The following is a 20984-nucleotide window of genomic DNA, read 5'->3' on the forward strand; positions in this document are numbered from 1 at the left end:
CTGGTGATCTAAATATTTTGTATTCGCTGTGTAGCAGGCAATACAAATCTGAATATTGTATAAAAAATACAATATAATTTTTCCAATAATTCACAAGGACCTTTTTCTCTAATACGGGTAACATCCTTTTTTGGATAATTTGGTGAATCCCCCCCCCCGCTCCCATGAAAAAGTATTATGAGACCGTACACGAGCTGTAAACAAGATTCCATCTTTTTACGTTTTCTTATTTTAGTTCAAACCATGTCACCCTTTGCTTCATGAACTATGTTAGGGCAACAACTTAAAGCCTTAGTAGCAACACTAAAAGTTAAGCTTCTAAGAAAAGATGCATACACTTTTGGAAAATTTACACCAGAAATTTCTGTTCGAAGGGCTCTCTTTAACAGGATACATCTAGGCTTTGAAATCAGACATGATAAAAGAGAAGGTCGGATTAATTTAGGAATCTGCGTCCTTACGAAAAAAATACATCGTAAGAAATGTCTACCTAAAAGGCTCTGGATTCCTAAGTTACTTTTTAAATCTGTTAAGAAAGTGTGTCATCTAGACAAAATAAGAGTGACATAATCAACATCAGATTATACACTTTAAAAATAAGGAAATGTGCCAGTAAAATCTCTAAGAATAAGTGAGGAAAGATATTTTGAAAGTTGTTTCGAAATGTGTGTGTGCATATTTTAGACTATTGTCTATCATCAAGGGGTTTTCCCTAATAGATGAAAGAATGCTAGAGTTGTCCCGCTGTTTAAAAAGGTTGTAAAATTATACTTTCTTGCCTCTTAAGAGTTTTAGGAATTTTGTAATAAAATACAGGGGTCATTATATATTTGCCAAACGTTTATTTTTTAACCAAAAGCCAATTTGGAGTTTGATCCAATCTTTCTACTGGACAATGGTACTCTTTTATTTAACACTAATAGCTCATTTAATAATGATAAACATTTAGCACGTTTGCTTTACAATATAAGGAAAACATTTTATACTTAACACCATTCTATTTTGTTGGAAAAAAGGTCTTGATTCAGGAACTAGGGGAAAAGCATTACAACTATTTCGCTTGTGTTACAAAATCTTGGAAGCCAAGTAGAAGCTAAATGCCATTTGTCCCAACCCAAGTCCCTTGATGACTTTTGTCCCCCTAGGGATCAGTAGTAGGAACGTGTTTCTTTTTTTATTATCTATACCAAATTTTCTCCCAGTATGATTATTCTATGAAAATAGTTTAGTTATTTTGTTTGAAGATGAAAAAGTAGAACTTGCTGAAACTAAAGCTCCTTCAACTTTTATTCTGAATGATATAACTCCCCTATGATCTTCAGCATAGAAAGCTTTAGCTTGTTCACAATGCAGAAAATGTCCTTCCGGAAAATTAGGTTGTTTTTCTTGAAATATCTTCTTGCTTACGCCGATGAAAATTTCTCTTTCCATTTCCGATTGCTAAACGGCTCGGCCATTCATATCTAAGGCATTTATTTCAAACTTCTCCACATAATCAAACCAATCATGGTAACGAACTGTAAGTAAAGAGCGACTCGGCTCAATAGTAACCGAAAATTTAAAAAACAGAGTTTCGATATCAATAGTTACATCAAAAGAATTTGCTATTTATGCTGATTCCAAATATATAAGCTACGAGCCTGAGAAAATAAATCCATCCATAGCTACGATCCTGAGAAAATTTGCCTGATTTTCGAAATAGGAGTGAAACCTTAAAACTCAAGGAATTTTAATGAAAATATCACCATCACTCACCATATCAGAGAACCCTACTATAGAGATTTCAAGCTCATATCAGCAAAAATGTGGAATTTTGTATTTCTTGCCAGAAGAAAGATCAGGGATACGAGTTCATTTGTTTTTCTTGAAATACATTCTTGCTTACATTGACGAAAATTTCTCTTTCCTTTTCCAATTACTAAATGGCTCTCATTGATTGATAGAATATCTATCATATCTATGACCATATCACATTTATAGAATGATAGAAGACATTATAAGAAATTCCTGGGAGGGTGTAAAAGAGGTAGGCTTTGAATAGATTTGGATGGAGGAAGAGCGTGCGTAGCTGTGTTGGCCTCCGGCGGCATGGTGCCACGGTGAGTTGCCAGTAGTAGTATTTCAAACTAATCCACATATTACATAACAAAGCCACGAGCTTTCTCGGTTCTTTCATTCATCACCCTAAATGACTTCAAAGACTTTCACAGAAGGAAATTCAATTCTTTTTCCTTTAAATATAAATTGTTGACCAGCTTAATGATTTGCAGCTATTACTCTGATATTATGATACTAAGTGTCGGCTAACATTTAGACTCCCTTCAGAGATTTGTAAATGGGTCAGATTTTCAGCAAAATTTCAAATTCATTTCATAGTAAACGAACTTAAATTAAATAAAAATTTAATATCTGAAGCCACAAACTATTAAAGAAAAATATTAGAAAACAATATTGTTATATTAGGAATTTTATATATTATAAAATATTATATATACTATTATATATTGTATTGTATTGTATCAGATTAACGACGCTTCTTGACTACTAAGGTTCCTGCGTCGGCCCTGTAGTGCATTCCTGCATCATGATTCGATCTCTGGGCCCCGTATTACCAAGCTAAGGTCAAATCCACTGCGCCACCACAGGACTTATATTATATATAAATTTTTATATATAACATTATATAATATGTAATATTATGATTTAAAAAATATTATATATAATATTAGAAAATAACAACAAATATTAGAAAAATAAAGCATATCAATGGCTTTTCATAATAAATACTCTTTCTTCTTTTCTTCTGATGGTATTGAGGTAGACTTCTTTGTACCACTCTTGATCTAACTTGTTTCATTCTCCGTTTTATTTTCTTTGTTTTTTTGTCTTTTAATGCATGATAAAATCTAATATTAGGTAGTCTTGGATTTGAGTCTTGGGTTTTAAATAGTAGGGTATGGTGACCAATACCTAACTGGTATGACGGCAGACAATCGAATAGATTGATGTTAAATATCGTGAATACAGATTTTATATCATTTTCAAAAAATTGCTATTCAATGTCAACAATAACAAATCCATGTGGCTGAATAAATTTGAACCCTGGATATATATGTATTAAACTGTGAGATAAAACTGTTTTTCTTTGTTTTTTGCATTTTCCCTGGTCTTGTGTTACCCTAGGTGTTGATTTAAGGAACCTACCTCAGTGCTGTGATTGATATATTTAGACTTTTGGGCAATTCATTTTATTTTCAATTCTCCAGGGAATTGCGCATCTTCCCGTTCTTCATTATTTACCTATACAGTGTTGCCGCACTAAATTTGCGAAGTATTTATTTTTTTGATAAAGCCACAGATTACGTAAGCTGAATCGTTTATTTTCTGCATTTGGGGAAACCTGTGCAGAAGAGAGCGATAACAAACACGAAGAGCCGTATTGGTACCGGCGGGATATCCATCCTTAAACTGCTGGGGATAGGCGATTTGAGTATCCGCGCTTCCCACAGGTCCCCCAAGTTCTGAAAACTCCGTGATAAATTGATGGTGATGCAAAATGGCCACACTCTGAACTTTAGTGAAGTGAATTAATCAAAATTACTAGAGACTAAGAACATTTATCAGTGTTTGAAAGTGGCAGAATTGACAAACAAAAAGTGCTTAATCTGAATAATCATAACCCAGTATTTACCTGTTGATGTAAAGCTGCTACCCGTGCCCACAAACTTGACACTCTCATCTGCGCATGCGCACTGGATCTTGCGCACCCACGTTTGCTTTTGATTTTGAATTAGGCGCGAGCCGCGATTTTGGACTTGAGAAAATCCCTATTGTTCACCGAATTCGAAAATCCTCCGGAAGATGGCAGAACAGTACCGCGTAGCGAAACGTAAGATGAACTCGCCACGGAAAAGCGGAGAGGACATTTGTGCCTCCTGTAAGGTAGCACTAACGCCGGAATCCGCCGCCTTGAACTGTGACCATTGTTCGAAGTGGTTGTGTACTCAGTGTATCGAGATGCCAATGACTAAATACAAGCTTATCAACACCCTTAGCAAGGGAAACGAGTTCCACTGGCTCTGTCCTCTATGTGAACTTGACCCACGCCAAAAGCGAGGCATAAGCAAGGAGGACGTTGCCAGCATTGTCAGTACCATAGTTGCAAATTCAACCAAGCAACTCAAGGAAGATATCAAAAGCGACATGGAAGATATGCTGTCTGGTCTTACAAAACGAGTTGGGGACATTGAAAGTGAAATGGATAAACTCTGCACAACAGATGACATGCGGACTGAAGTAAAAAAGCAGTTAGACGACGGCCTGCAAGCTATCTCAAAGACACTAGCCAGTGAAATAGATAAGAAGGTAGCCGAGGCGCTACAAACTGACAGAGAAAGACAAAAGCGTAAAAACAATCTTATCGCATTCGGGGTCCCAATCAACCCTTCTCTGTCAGTTGAAGCGCAAAACACAGCCGACAAAGCCTTCATCGAGGAATTCCTACAGAAAGAATACGGCATGCTTGTTACTGTCACAAATGTAAGGAGGCTGAATAAGCAACCTTCTTCAGCGTCTGCTCAAGATCCGTCCAACACCACGGTACCAACTGTCTTCACGGTTAACAACCCTTCGTTGCCCAGGGAAATCGTGAACACGTCTTACGAAAGAAGAAATAACAAAGACGCTGTACAGTTCCGCCACGACAAAGTTAAAGCTGACAGGGACAGCAGAAAACTATTATTGGCAGAACTGCGTGATCGTGTCTACAACGGTGAACTCGATCTGGTTATCAGGGGCAACAAAATCGTCCAAAAAAACCCGGAAGCAATGGTGGTGTGATTCCAATTTTCACCCCACCATCAGTGTATAGTGTAAATAGTTCTGCTTTTTCTGGTAAAAATAAACATGTTGATGTAACCCTTAGTGACACTATTAGTGATAAATCGTCAGACTCGTTTGTAACTGCGGAGGCTTCCCAGGAAGAAGAAGAAGACTTGAGCTTTGTTTCTGTTGAGGAAGAAAGTGACTCTGGTGAAAATAACAACAGACAAACCATACTGGACAGAAGCCAACCAGAACCAGCAACCGTAAGTTCTGACTTTAGTGTATGTGTTACTAATGTTGACCAGTTGCCCAACAAAATTGATGAACTAAAAACCCTAATTGACTCACAAAAGTTCGATGTGATCTTACTGACTGAAGTCTGCCCTAAAAACAGTAGTAACAAACTTCACGATTCCCATGTGAAAATCCCAGGTTACCAAGTTCTCTCAAATCTGTCGTCCCAAGGTTGCAAAAGAGGAACACTAGCCCTCGTTAAAGCAGGATACAATACAAAGATAATTGATGTTCCTCTCCTTTGCCCCTTTGTTGAGGCAGTTTGCTTTGATCTATGTGTGCCAGGGAGCCATGAGTCAGAGACAGTCAGAATCGGATGCATCTACAGAAGTCCCTCAGCCCCATCCCAAGTTGTAACCGAACAAGCAATAGCACAAATAATATGCACACTAAATTCGAACCTCAAAGGACATCTGCTTATTGCCGGCGATTTCAACCTTCCATCTATAAACTGGATAAACGGTTTCGGATGTGGTGTCACTCCAACCGAACAAGACAAGCAACAGCCTTTCCTAAATTGCCTCAGTGAATTGTCCCTACACCAGATAGTTGACCAACCAACTAGATACAGATTGTTTCAGCGCCCAACAACACTTGACCTGGTTATCTTGAATGACAAAAGCTTAGTTCAAAGTATTGATTACTCACCACCCCTTGGTAAAAGCGATCACCTGACTATAGAGCTCATGCTGAAAGTGAAGGTACTTAAGAACAAGCTAGTCAAAACAGTGTTTATCGACTACATTGCTATTCGAAATGAATTATCCACTACAGACTGGCCGAATGTACTAAGTGGCACAGTTGACGAACAATGGACCAAATTCAAGGGTGTTTTGCTGAAAGCTCAGGATGCCCACACAAAGACCAGTTTCAAACCAAAACCTAGATCCCTCCCCTACATGACAAAAGACATCAAAAGAGAAATAAACAGGAAAAAGAGGTCATGGAAAAAGTTCAGGCAGTCAGGAGACCTGCAGCAACAAACAAAATTCACCAAGGCACGAAACAAGCTGAGAAACCTCACCAGAAAACTCTACGAAAATCTGGAGTCCAATCTTGCCAAAGAAAGTAAGACAAATCCTAAAAAATTCTGGAATTATGTCTCTAGCAAGAACCACTCCCGTCGAACTATCTCCAGAGTGGTGAAACCCTGTGGCACTACCGTAACCAACATAACTGATGTAGCAAACGAACTAAATAGGCACTTTGCTTCAGTTTTCACTTGTGAACCGGAAGGCCCCCTGCCAAACTGCCCGGGCTATGAAGCCCCCACAACGATGGAGCAAGTCAGCATCGACCCCTCCAACATCCTCAAACGGCTTCAAAATCTTGACACAAATAAATCGGCTGGACCAGATCACTTACACCCAAGACTGCTGAAGGAACTGGCAACCATCATCGCAGGACCACTGTCTGACCTATTCCAAAAGTCTATTAATGCCAAATCTGTCCCATCTGATTGGAAAACTGCTTTTGTGACCCCCAATATTCAAAAAAGGCAGCAGACTTAAAGCAGAAAACTACAGACCTATAAGTCTCACATCAGTAGTCGCAAAAATCCTTGAAAGAGTGGTCAATGATGCAATACTGGAACATCTGAAAGTCAACAATATCCTATCCCCTAATCAGCATGGGTTTCAACCAGGAAAGTCAGTTGAAACAAACTTACTGGAAACATATGACATCATTACAGATTTGCTTGACAAAGGATTGCCAGTGGACCTAGTTTTACTAGACTTTGCTAAGGCCTTTGATAAAGTCCCACACAAAAGGCTAAGAGAAAAGCTTACTGCTGCCCAGTTACCCCCCAACCTGGTTGATTGGCTTATGGACTTCCTGTCAGGACGAACCCAGAGAGTCAGGCTATTTGGTGCTGGAGGTGAAAAGGTCTTTTCCGAGCCCTGTGATGTCATCAGTGGAGTACCGCAGGGAACTGTTCTTGGTCCTACACTGTTCAACATCTACATCAACGATATATTCAGCGAGGTGGAAAACAACTTGTCTCTCTATGCTGACAACTCAAAGCTATTTGGAGCAGTGAATGTAAAATCCCTGCAAACAGATGTCCAGAAAATCCAGCTGTGGGCAGACAAATGGCTCTTATCGTTCAATATAAGCAAGTGCAGCACGCTACACTTTGGATCCTCAAACCCATGCGCCCAATACCATATGCATGAACATGCCTCCAACTCCGATTCACCCATCAAGACCAGCACAGAGGAACGCGACCTTGGGGTCATCGTTGACAGCCTTCTCAAGTTCCATGCCAACACCATCAAGAGCGTGTCCCAGGCCAACACAAACTTAGGTCTGATCAAAAGAACAGTTACCAGCAGATCCCCACTAGTTTTCCTGAAACTTTACAAGGCACTAGTCAGACCCGTTTTGGATTTTGGCATGTGCGCTGCCTTCCCAACATACAAAGGAGATGTCAGGCTAATTGAGGGAGTCCAGAGGAGAGCAACCAAGGCCATCACAAACCTTGGAGACAAACCTTATCAAGATCGTTTACGGGCTCTCAACCTCCCTACCCTCGTGTACAGGCGCAACCGTAGCGACATGATGATGACCCGCAAATTGCTGAACTCATCATATGCCAAGATCCTGCCCATCCACCCAGGCCCCCCACAGTGCACCAGAGGACACTCAAAGAAGCTGTTCAAGCAGTCAGTCAGAACCAGGGCCAGAAAAAGTTTCTTCACCAACAGAGTCGTCAACCCCTGGAATGAACTGTGCGAAGCAACAGTCTCAGCCCCCACCCCCGAAGCATTCAAGAAGGCACTGGACAAAGAGTGGGCCACGAAAGACTGGAAGTATGAGTGGGACATTCCGTCCTGCTCATACCTGCTATGAGACATCACCAATTCAACTCAGGAGCATTCAACAGATCCACAGATCTTAATTTGCTCCGAAGTGCAAATTAAGGTAATTAAGGTAATATTCATGGCAGAAAGCAGAAGGGTGGTAAATAATCTACTATTTCTTATTAACAATGTCGGTAACATTAGAGGAAACTTGTTTATGGAACCCCTTCATTTGTGTATACTACTTCATCAAAATAAAAGAGGGAGGATGCAAGGGGACCTTGATTTTGTGTAGGGGGAACAGTTTTATCTGATCAAGACAAAAGGATTACGTTGCAGCATTTTCCCTTTCCTGCTTGTCGTCCGACAGGCTTCGCTGTAAGTAGCAACTATAATTCTTGTATTATAGCAATTTATCTTATTAAATTTATTATATTTATTTTATTAGACAATTTATCATAAAATTGTATTTTATTACTTTATTGATTTATAATTCTTTTATTATCAGGCAAAAAAACTTGACCGCACACCAAACAAATACATTTTCTATATTGAAATATAAGAAATCTTTCTTTAGCCTTACTATAACTAGTATTACAACTAGTAACTTTCATTTAGCCTGACTTTAACTAGTAGTGCTTATTCACCTTGTCTCGTGCGCCCTATTAGCCCTTAGAAGATGTAATTCATTGACTGCATTTTCATCCACAAAAGTGTCGCAAAATCTTAAGATTTTGCAATTTAAATCGAATAGAAGCGGTTAAACGCACTCAACTTCCTTTCCTACCAGAATTCCAGAACTACCTATTCTCAAGCTACAACTGCAATTAAGATATTCAGATATTCCATGGGAAAGGTAACAATCACTGGAAGAAAAAACAAACATGATCCAGTGATTGATTGCAGTTATCCTGAGCTCTCTAGGATAAACGTCAACAAAAATGCAGAATACTTTACAACTTTTTTCAGCCCTATTCATTATTATCCGTTAATCTAAAAAAAGAAAAAAAAAAATCCCCGACCCCGTACCTTCCCAACCAACACAAAACATAAAAACTAGCTTTAAATAGGTATGCTTTTCAGTCTAGACATAAAACATTTCTCTGATGATATCATTATTTATTTCCGCTATTCTTTTTTTATATCTGTCTACGGTAATGAAAACTGAAATCAGTACCAGGGGTGATCTCTAGTAATTATTTTGGCATCGGTTGACTAACCTTTTTCAACGGATTCATAGACCTTATCAGAAATTTCTGATCTCTGCTTATCATACGTTGGATCATGAAACTCGTGTTTTGTCTCTTGGCAAAGTTTTTCCAACTTCGCCTTTTTCCGTTCTTGTTTTTCTTTTTCACGATCAGCCTTTTTCGCAATCCAGTCTTTCAACCTAAAAATAAAACATGAAATAAAATGTGTGTAGCTGAGACCTTTATTGGAAGGAAATCCACAAATTAGTTGAAGTTGGTTCTCTCTCAATAGTAAGAGAAAAGAAATAAAGACAACACGCCATGCTTAATTCTGTAATTTCATTCTTAGCTTAGATATGTTTCTTTGACATTTATCAAGTTTCTTAGCGTAACAAAATAGCCCAATTATCTGGTCCAATTTCAGTTAATAGCTCTAGTAGACTTACCTAAGAGCTAGACAAAGATTTTAGACAAGAATGTTGTGTGCACCCCGAGAAAGAATACAGCCATTACATTTACATTTTAAAAGTTTTTGCAAAGTCTTGTAACATTTATTTATTTTCTTTCTGAATTGTTGCTAATTGTTGAAAACGTGCCATTGGTCTCTCTTCGTAATAGTTTAAAATTCTTCAGAAAAAAGAACAAAAAATATTACAAATGTTCCATGCCTTTATCAGATACAAAAAGTGTAACGACATGGCTAGTCACATAATAAAAAACAACAAAATTCGAAAATACAAGATTACATTGTCCTGATAATGAAAAAAACTGCAGTAAGATGTAAAGGACGTGTCTCTTCTTTAAAAAAAATGACCCCCAGTTATTCTTCTGCTTAATGGAAATGAAAATGGATACTTGGTATGTCCTTGCATTTCCATTAAATACTTAGTAAAAATGTAAAGAAAAAAAACTGAAATACGTGAAGTTTGGAATTCTTCAATATGATAAGAACATGCATTTAGTTTTCCAAATTGTTGTTGGTTGCATTTGTCTTTAACACTGAATGAGAATTCCATCTCCTTCAAACTTATTGAGCAAAGATAGGTCTTTTCAAAAAAAAAACTCGAAGTTATCTTTGACACTTTTCACCTCGTGGCAGCTCTATTTTTTTTTTTTTTTTTCAAAATTTAAACAAATGAAAATATAGATAGAAAACAAGCAGCCTATAAAATTGTTTTTTTTTCCTGTTAAATAGTAAAGCCGTAAAAATATACAGTTACATATACAGTTAAAATATACGTTAAACAATTAAAATATGCTCAAATGATCACAAATGATGATCACAATGATCATCACAAATGATGATCTTTACAAGGATCACAAATGATGCACACATTTCATTTGAATTTAGGCACGAAGAGCACTTTGACAAAATTTATCGTGATTCTTTTTTTTTTCTCAGATACTATTATATGACTCTGCCTTAAAATGAAAGGATTTACCTTTCTTTATTTCTAAGGAATTACATTTTATACTTAACAGGGAAGCAAAGATAAAGTTCTCAGGTTCTCAGCGAAGACAATGTTTTTCTCAGGAACAGCTTTTTGTGCTAGGACTTGCGTGAGAAATAACAGCAATTAGCGTTTAGCTTCGTTTCAGGAAATATAGCTCATAAAAATTTGTTGCATGGTACTTGAGCTAAATACATATAGCGTTTGTTGTCCTAATCCTTTTGTAGAAGCCTACAATATTATAGTATCTAGTCCCTAAATACAATAGTATCTAGTATCGACATAAGTATCTAGTCATTTTCGTTGTCAGTAAAAGCTGTAGACCGGCCAAAAAATCAGATGTCTCAGAGGAAAAATAATCTTTAAGGTAATACGAACAGTCAGGTAAAACTGGGACTAGTAGCTAGTAATTCCGGCTAAATGTTAAAGAATGGGCTATTCGGAATGATAATTTAGTAACATATAACAAGATTTAGCTAATTGTAAAAATCGGTTCAAGCGCATGCTAGTTTTGTCCGCTGTTTTGTTAAAAATATTAAGCCTGTTTTCTCCCGACATTTTCATTTGTTAAATTCTGTGAATTAAAAGCAGTGTGGTCCAAGAACTAATTCACAATTGCTTTTTTTTTCTCTTTCTTAGGCTTATCAATATACACCAATTTCAGCTTCAATTAGAAAAGGGAAGGAATGGATTATGAAGAATCAAACTGTGTTTTAGCTTATTTGTATTTATTTTAATATTTTTGCAATCGGCCTTTCTATGGACTATTTTTTTAATTAATTTAAACGTTTTTGGAGTAGAACCAAGCTAAATGGTATGCAGTAGAAACAAGTTTCATTACCATGCATGAGAAGCAGAAGTCTTAGATATTTCGGGACAATTTTGTATTTTGACAAGATAGATGGATGGAACAATCGCTATTTTTTAATGTCCAATTTTTAAAAAGCTGAATAAACAAAAATTAAAAGGTTGTAAAAATGATTATATCTTGCACAACGAACTTTATTAAGAACCTGAGCAAAAATTGTTTTAATTTTAAACTAGTAGTTACCGGCTTTTCGGCAGAGGATCTAGAGTGCATTTTTATTTTGAAACTACTATTGAAACTACAAATATTACTATTTTAGTATTGTTGAAAATGCTATAATGAGAAGATAAAGTTGTATGTTATTTATACTAAGCTATCTATTAATGGAAGGATAATGGATAAAATTGTCATAAAAGATCTTAGAGCAAGAATTTATAAATATAGCAGTTAGGCAAAGAGTACTTATGATTCTATTTATTGAATGTTTATACCAATTATAAACAGGTAAGCAAAAACCGGAAAGGAGTAATTCAGAAAGATAAGTGATTTTATGTAGTACCAAATAGGCTTAAAAAGTTGGATTCTCGTTTAGAGTCTTGAAGTAACCTGTTTAGGTTCGAAGTAATTCGTCGGTGATTTAGAATAGCTGCTGAACCCATATTGAAAATAACCTACAGTCCGACACTCGACAGCATTAGCCGAGTGAAAAATTTCCTCTCTTTTAATAAAATGAAAAAGGTTAGTTGGCTATTTTTCTAATTACAGAGGAGGAAGGCTATTATGCTAATGTGATTTTACAACTTTTTTCTCCTTTTTTGAATATTTGATGCTATAATTATGAACAAGATTGCCTTAGAAAGGAAAGAGTAACATGAATTGGAGCTGGCAAATAAAAACTCCTTGGAATCCGTCTAAAGCGGAAGTTGTAAATGCGTTGTATTTTATACGCGTTTTGAAAACAATAAAAAAGAACCTTTTTTCTTCATTAATGTCTCTTATTCGGCGTCCACTCAAGTCTCTGCAGGCTTCACGGTTGGTGGTTTTTTCAATCTGGGCACCAATGGCACGAAGCATAGATCCAAAGCCTAAATAAGAGTAGGAAATTAAAACAAAAGTATAATATTTTACAGAAACATGAGGGCATGGCTCAAAATTTAGGGTAGGGGTGCAGTGATTTCAATTGATGTTTCCAATAGGAGAGAAGTTTCAGAGGATGTTCTTAGTCGAAGGGCGTGTAAAATCACACACATAACTCTAGATTAAAATACCTGACATATTATAGCGTGGGGGGGTGTCCATTGACTGATTCCAAGGCATGAGCATGGCTTCTCCAAATACCAATTTGTGCCAAAGTTATTGTGTAGGTTTAACTTTTTATGAGCATTCACAAGAACGTAACAATACCTAGATCTTAACATTCCGTGGTGGGAGAGGGATTTTCCACAAGAGAGAATTTTACATGGGAGGGGATGCCGAAACCCGTGTCATTCAGTACTTTTTCACCTATACGTTATGTCTTTGTTGGATTTCGAGAAGCTTTGTCAGGAAAAGGTGTAGCGTGTTTCTTGTTTAGACATAAAACGTTTCTCTGATGGTATCACTATTTACTACCCATATTTTTGGTGGTATCTGTTCACGGTAATGAAAAATGAAATCAGTACCTGGGGTGACCTCTTCTTTACCCTTTTTCAGGAAAAGGTTTAGGGCGTTTCTACGATTGTTAAAAATCATTACATTGAGGTTATTATCAGATTTCATTTTCTTTCCATGGAGATGGTCTTTTCTACTTATTCACGCTGGAAATCGTCTCGCAATCCATGGTTTTCTTTGTGTACTTCTCTGCTTCCCTACTCTCTTCTTCCTGGTGCAGTGACGATGTGATTGTTGAATGATGTTATAAGTTTCGCCTTCACATTATCACTACTGGACACCTCAGTCGTCTGAATTAACTCCACTAACTTATTTTTACACTTAAGTATCACATCACTTCTATTAGAGGGCGCATGTATCTATTTTTGGTCAAGACGTGTCTTGATCAAAATCAACTTTGATTTCTAATTCAGAAAAAAACCTCTGGTGGTAAACTTTACCACCTTTTGAGTAATCCGAGCCATCATGGTAGATTCAATTATGCAGTCTTTATCCAGACACATGTTCTACTTCACAGGATTTCTCTACCTGTTGTACTACCCTGCAGGTTACTTTTCCTTACACAAAATGCTTGTACTAGGTAACTCAACTTGAGGGGGTTGACCCATCAACTTGATGGGTCTCAACATGAGTTTCGTTAATGTGTCTCAACGTGAGTTTTGTCACAGAGCAGTGTATTTTATGTTTAGTTATTTCCTTTTTTTAATTAAACCCGATTGAACCTTAAAAAAACCTTAACCTTAACTCAAATGTAGGATATATATAGGACAAATAGTATAACCAGCAAGGAAATTGTTGTAGGGAATCATAGTCTCATAGTCTCGACATAAGTCTCTCTAAAAGTTACGAAAAATCTTTGGCCTGTTATATTTCTAGTATTTGTCTGTCTAATGATATATCATTGAAAGAATGAACTTTTCCCTCTAATTTTAAAGAAGCCAAAGAGACAACAGTGTGTAAATGTTGAGAAGCTGCAGGGTTAGACAACTATAGGCCAATCTTTATGGTTCCTATACGTATAGGCCTATTATACAAATATATTATGCAAAAAATCTATGTTATTATTTAGAGGGTTGTAAGATTTTTAGCTCTAACCATGGGTAGGATTCAGATACGGACATACAACTGAGCAAGCAATAATATTTGATCCAATCTATGGTTGACCAGATAAAGATGCTGCAAAATAAAGTGACTTGAGCACTGTATAAGAAAGAACCACGTGAATCAGTAGGCCTATGTAAACTGTATGTTCAAATGAAAATTCTGACTGTTGCTGGTCTTAGAGATTTCCATGCTCTTTTATGTATGTTTTAACATGCTAAAGTTTTACATTCAAGGTGGTTAACAAACACTTTCCAAATGAATCCTTATTTCAACAGTGATTATACCTGAGGACAGAAAAAGTTCCATATTCCACTAGAGATAAAATCCAGGTCTAAACAATATTTCGTCCATAGAGCTATTTAGATCTTGGAATCAGGTGGCTAGTGGTGTCAAGGGAAGTAAATATCTTGTTGAATTTAAGCATTACTTAAAGAAAAAAATGTATGATAAGGATAAATTTTTATTTGGTTGGGGGTGTTAAACTTCATTTAATTAATTTTAATTATAAATTGTTGAGGATGATTATAAAGTAATTTTTGTTAATTTGTTCCTTCTCTAGGAAATTGGAAGAGAATGAAGGATTGATGATTTATGGATTATTTTGTAGGTGAATGGATATTAATTTTAATTATAAATTGTTGAGGATGATTATAAAGTAATTTTTGTTAATTTGTTCCTTCTCTAGGAAATTGGAAGAGAATGAAGGATTGATGATTTATGGATTATTTTGTAGGTGAATGGATAACTCTACTATAAGTGAAAATGGATTAATTCAGAAATAATTGATAAGCCACGTACGTTGTTATTTTGGATGATAGCGCACTTGTCTTTTTAATCTATACATTACTGCCCCTTAAAACGACCTGAAGTAAGCCTACTGGGCAGCCTATAAGAGTGGTTAAAATAGTTGACGTAATAACTATTCTTTGCTGTAAGTATTTTGTTTGCTTTGTAACCTGTGTAACTTAACCTGTTATGGTACATTAAAGTGAGTCTAAGTTTGAATGTACAAAGTTGAGCTATTCTATTTTGCAAACAATCCTGCAACAGAGTTGCAAGACAAATCAGACATACTGGATTTTTTGCTTAAAAAAGAAAATCTATCATAGGCCTACACAAAAATTGGACAGACATTCAAATTACTTTATAATCCTGAAAAAATTAAAATATACTGATTAAATAAAAAGCCAAATGAAGAAACTTTACCTCCTTTTCCACCAACAAACGGGATGAATGCCTCAATAAAACAAACATTATCTTCTCCAATGACTGGTAGCCTATCATGGATATTAATAATCTTTCCTGAAACTTTAAATTTCAAAGTTTCATATGCTGACTCAGGCACAGCCTGCAAATGAAAAATTTAAGATACATCAGTATAAAATTTATCTGAATACACATGTTTTATAACTGGAGACAAACCTTAAAAAACAAAAAGAGAAATAGAAGAAGTCAAATTCTACCAGTTAAAAATCAAAGTAAATGGAGATCAAGACCATATTCAATCACATTTCCACCACAAACCTGTTTGCCTTACTATATAATAACCAAGAAGCTGCACAAGAAAATGCAGTTTGATCTGACTTCTTTGGCTAGAATGAAAGGACTTTCTACTGCCACGTTCTACCTAAGATCGATAGTCAAAAGCTGTGCCTTTGGTCATTCAGAATATTCAAATATTTATTAAACAGGGTTACCCCCAAAAGTTTTGATTAACTTCATTACCGTTTTCAGGCACGTACATGTAATGAATAAAGACACAAAAGAATAGAAGAACTATATTGAAAATATGTGAAATTACTTGAAAAAAAAAAAACTTGCATCAATCCTTGGTTTTGCATCTCCTGATATTAATATTTATTTTGAGTAAGTTCTGGGCATGTTTATTTCATATTTCTCTCTTTACTTCAATTAAAAATATATATTATTTCTCTGTAGCTCATAAAAAAGCTGGATATGCAGGAAAATTGTACCAAATACACCAAGTAATATAATATGCTACAATATATAGCTGGCTGATCCATTACTGTAATCAGTGCTGTTCAAAAAAGGAAGGGTGACTGAGGCAAGCTTCCCAGTGCACCACAGGGGAGCCTTGGAGGAACTGCTACATTTGGGTTTTTGGATGTCTTTTATTTCTGTTTGAGTCGCGATGGAGCACCGTAATTAATTTTGCCCTGAGCACAACCAACCCTAGGAACAGCCCTGACTGTATGTTGTATGAAGATGGAAGAAATGACAGCATGGATGAAAATTATCTGCATAAGCAGAGACAGATGAGATATAGAAGTTTTCCTCCATATTTCGAATGAATTGCACTACCAGATGAATGTTTCTATTTTAATTTTTGGATGGCATCTTTGGCAGAATGGATACTGACCAAAATCTTCATTGGGTTGAGCATCCAGAAACTGATCCAGAGCTACTACATAAGATTGCTCTATGATGGGATCAGGGACTGAAAACTCAGATTTGTAATATGCATGCCATTCAGCTTCTGGAATGTCAGCTGAGGATGGTGATGAAGAAGGGGGTGCTAAGGAGGAGACAAATTTAAATACCAAATTTTGATCTTGTTTTGCATGGACAGAATAGCTATTAATGAGATCTCAAGAATGTTGAACAAAATTTTGGAAAACTTCTACTTCATAAGGATGTGCACATTATTCACATACCCTGTAGTAAGACGCCCATGCTCTTTCCATATACAAAATCAAAACTTTGCTTGTCCACATGAAGTAAAAAGATATGGATTTGTGGACCATCCAGGAACAATTCCTTTGAAGACACATTGCATGGGGACACCTTTTTTTTGGCAAAGCAGAGGGCATAATATATTTCAGCACAATATATGTCAAGACAAATCAGCACCTCATTCTTTGGCAATTGGAGTGACTTTTGGAGGAGGGGAAATGGGAAACTAACTTTACTTAAAACTGAGTTGACCAACTCCATCAATTGGATTTAGTCAATCTTTGATCAATCACAATGATACCACCATGCTGGGGAATCAAATACTAGTGGACTACTTTGAGAAACCAAAGATGGCACATGAATAGAGCAATAGGTAAGTGGTCAGAAACCCAATCTATATATGTAAAAATAAGTTGTTTGTAGTCAAATATAATGTTAATTGTATTGGTGGTTAGATTTGACAAAACAGCAATGTGGTCCATGTTAGAGGTTTGCAAAGACATGTGAATATATGCAAAATTGTACATTTTATCTAATACAAGCAAAAAATTACTAAATAAACCCTTAACTATAGAAGTACGTGGAGACGCCTGGGAATCTGTTTCAGACAAATTAAAATTGAAGTCTCTGGCTATAACACAAGGTAAACCTAGACACTAAATTTTTCTACACAAAAATCTAACTTTTTACATGATAATGCAAATAATTGCTCTGATTGATCATTGGAGTAATTAGTGGGTAGATATGCACTAATATAAACACAGGAGTCCACTCTCACAGCTAAGTAATGATTATTTAGTTTGAACAAGCTAGAATGGAGAGCCAATTCAACAAAAGTAACAAGTCCCACAGAGGGTCTGCTTTCTAGCAGGTAAGGAATATGACATCATGCCGTCAAGTGTAAGTATATTGATACCATATTTCGAAACAAAATATTCCTGGAGGAAAATCATGTCATAACTGGAGCTGAGGCTTTGCAACACAGAAAGTTTGTTTGTAAATGATCCATTTATATTCTATGATAGTAGAAACAAGTCAATGGGATTAAGTTTTGTGGTTTTTTAGGCACTTTACACTATAACACATGTGATCATTGGTTTTGCAACAAATGCAAAAGGCAATTTTTTGACATGGAGTATCAGGCATCAATTTGTGATCAATGGAGCCACATTTAGTACACAGTAAACTATTATTTCAATTCATGACAAGGTTACTAATTGCATGGCAATTGAAGCAATGACATGGTAGGAACACAAACTCTTTAACCAGAAGTCATTCATATCCAACTTTGATAAATGCTTTCACAAATGTGCCAAGATCAGTTCCAGACAGAAAATACACTTTAAATGTTTGGGACTTGCTACACTGCACTGTCTTAGAGCACTTGGGGATTTGCTGTTTCAGAAACAGTTCATCTAAATCTTCTGGCACTAAATCATCAACATGACAAAGCAGGCTCCTTGAGGGAAATGTTGAGTAATGGTTTGGTGCTCTTAAAAAATCAACAATCTGGCCTGCAGTTTTATGGACTGAACCACAAGTTTCCACCCATCATTAAAGTGGTGTAACTTGGCTATATTGTTTAGATTTGGGCACACCTTTTTGACAAGTGTTTTTCATTCATTTGGGCCTTTTAAGTGTTTTGTGGGATTTTTAAGCATCACAGAGCATAGTGGTGAATGGTGTGTAGATTGAGGAGGCTTGGACTGTGGCTAGCCTTCAACATAAATCCATCTAATTTCCTCAAAAGTTCATTTACTTTTGGAAATACTGCAGTTTGAACAGGCTTGCTGATTGTAGGTAGACTACTTCACACAGACAAGAAATTACAAGCTATGTACCAGAACATTTTGCTTTGCCACCATGAGCAACTTCCACTATCAGTAATATTCAAATCATCCTTGGCATGCAAAACCATCCAGGTTTGAATATCCTACTCACTATAAATGGTGTTCTTAGCTTGTAAAACTGCATTGTGTTCAAAATAATTGGTAGCTCTCGTGACAACCAGATCAAAATTTACACTGTCTGTGTGTGATCTACTCAAAAAGTTCAAAACAGGGCTAAACACAAACTTTTCAGCCATATTATTTCACTCATAAGCAGCCACAATCCCAATTGTAATCTATAAACCAAAGTCTAAAGATGGTTGTTCAATCAGTAATGTAATGGTGATATCAAACAGTAGCGATAATAATTTTATTAAGGTCAAGACCTATAATCATTTGCCAAAGATTGCAAAATCTCAGGGATTAAATTCACTTAAAAAAAACTTACTGGATTGATAATGAAATATCCAATTTAGTAAATGTGGGTTCACCATGAATTCTGAAGAAATCATTTATCACTGAATAATTTTCCCCTCTCTTAGTAAATTTGTATATGTTTTCTTTCAAATAGATCCCAAGTTGTAAAATACAAAAATATTATCTCTGAACCCTCCCTACTTAGCCTGGAATTCTTCAAGGAATCTTGTTAGGACCACTCTTATGTCTAGTACTGATTCATGAAATTCGGTGATAGATTCCCTCAAAGGTATTAATATGTAGATGATGTGCTAAATTTGAAGTATGTCATAGAAACATCAAAAGTGACCCCCTCAAATTCCTACCTGTGTTTTAGAAGAAGCTAAGAATTTACATATGTGAGTAAGTTCCACTGAGTCAAATATAGTCACAATAAACTTCTCAAAATTTTTAAAATCTATTCCTGTCTTAACCCTATCCTACCCAAAATGCTAGTGAAACATGTTAAACTTCTCAGTGTCATAAATTTCTAAGACTCTTAAGCAGGATATGCTTATTTCAAGAATTCTGGACTTTCTAGGCAAAGAATAGTCAAAACTAATATTTTTAAAGTGGATTAATATAACAGATTAGCTTTGAAATAGCCAAATGTTAACACTATTTTCACTGTGAACAAAGAAAAAAAAAATCTTTGCTGCATTGTTAAAGCAGAGAGGAAAGGGGTCCTACCTCCACTTCTTCTCCCTCTAGAGGGCCCTGAAATCTGCCTACATGACAGGTCTATACCTATTGAAATTTTGACAAAACAACATTTTACCTTAATTTTAGTTAGGCTACTAGTTGCTTTTTTTCTGCCTTTAGTTCTGAAAATGCAATTCCTGTTATTTCAGTAGAATTTTGAGCCATATCTATTTTTTTCAAAATTTAGGAAATGTATTTGGATATCTTTAAAACCTTATAAAATGGAATTGAGCAAAGTTATGAAGCTGAAAACACTTTTGTTGTAGGCTACTTCAATTAAGCAGAAGATCTATTTTACAAGGTTTTACTTTTATAATACGCATATTTTTAAAGGTCATCAAAGGTCATGGCCCTCTAGAGGGAGAAGGAGTGAAGGTAATTGCTTCAAAATACCTTCCCAGAACATACTTTAGTCTGTAGATGTATCCCTGAAAGTTTCATTTTCCTAACCTAAGCCCTGTCTGAGATAGCAAGAAGTCAATTCACTAGAATTTTACCCTAAACTAAAAATTTGTTTCAGTGTTTACAAAATAGCTGATTACCAAGTTCTCCCCACAATACAATTAATTAACATAGAATACCTAAATTATACAAGAATAGAAATTTAGATTACCAGTCCTGTAGCTCTATTCATTGCTTCATATGGGGTTGAACAATCACGTGATAAGCAAAAATATTCATTTCCAGTAAGATTCTTCAAAAAATACATCCTACCCTCAATTTTTAAATTTTTTGCGTCTATTCTGTCAAATTTGAAACGATGTAAACAAAACTGACGAAATTTTTGCAAAGTTGTGTTTTCAGACATCGGGTTTTGAGCGGGAGTTCGACACAGGTAAGATAGTTTAGGTAGCGGAAACCTAAATCAAAAGGTATGATATGTAAATGATTGACAAAATGGCGCATATGCAATGTTGTGCAAATGGTGCATATGCAAACAGCCTGTTTTGGAAGTGAGATAATGTCAGATATGATCTTTAGCTGTGAAAGTAATGAAAGTTCACATTATCTAAACAGATAAAGGTCAAACATTACCTTTAGCCGTGACGGTTATGAAAAGTCATATATCTTATAACTTTCTCGGAAAGTTTCAAGTTAAGGCACTATCTTATTTATAAGATATTGCATCTGTTCTATTTTGTCAACCTGGACACACTGGCTTAGTTCAGTAGTAGTTA

At 35.9% G+C, this 20984-nt stretch overlaps 1 protein-coding gene across 2 annotated transcripts in view; it reads right to left on the reverse strand.

Moving 5' to 3' along the window:
- The window catches only part of LOC136029024 (splicing regulator SDE2-like), a 41663-nt gene extending 21115 nt beyond the window's left edge, over positions 1–20548 (reverse strand). For both annotated transcript variants that reach the window (XM_065707045.1, XM_065707044.1), the window contains exons 1-4: positions 20420–20548; positions 15332–15473; positions 12345–12456; positions 9143–9312 (exon numbers count right to left, since the gene is read on the reverse strand). In XM_065707045.1, the coding sequence (XP_065563117.1) occupies positions 9143–9312; positions 12345–12456; positions 15332–15473; positions 20420–20515 (520 nt within the window). In that variant the 5' untranslated portion in view covers positions 20516–20548. The remainder of the gene's footprint in view (positions 1–9142; positions 9313–12344; positions 12457–15331; positions 15474–20419) is intronic.
- Between the last annotated feature and the right edge of the window lie 436 nt (positions 20549–20984).

This window comes from Artemia franciscana, chromosome 7 (assembly GCF_032884065.1).
Source record: "Artemia franciscana chromosome 7, ASM3288406v1, whole genome shotgun sequence".
Lineage (NCBI taxonomy): Eukaryota > Metazoa > Arthropoda > Branchiopoda > Anostraca > Artemiidae > Artemia > Artemia franciscana.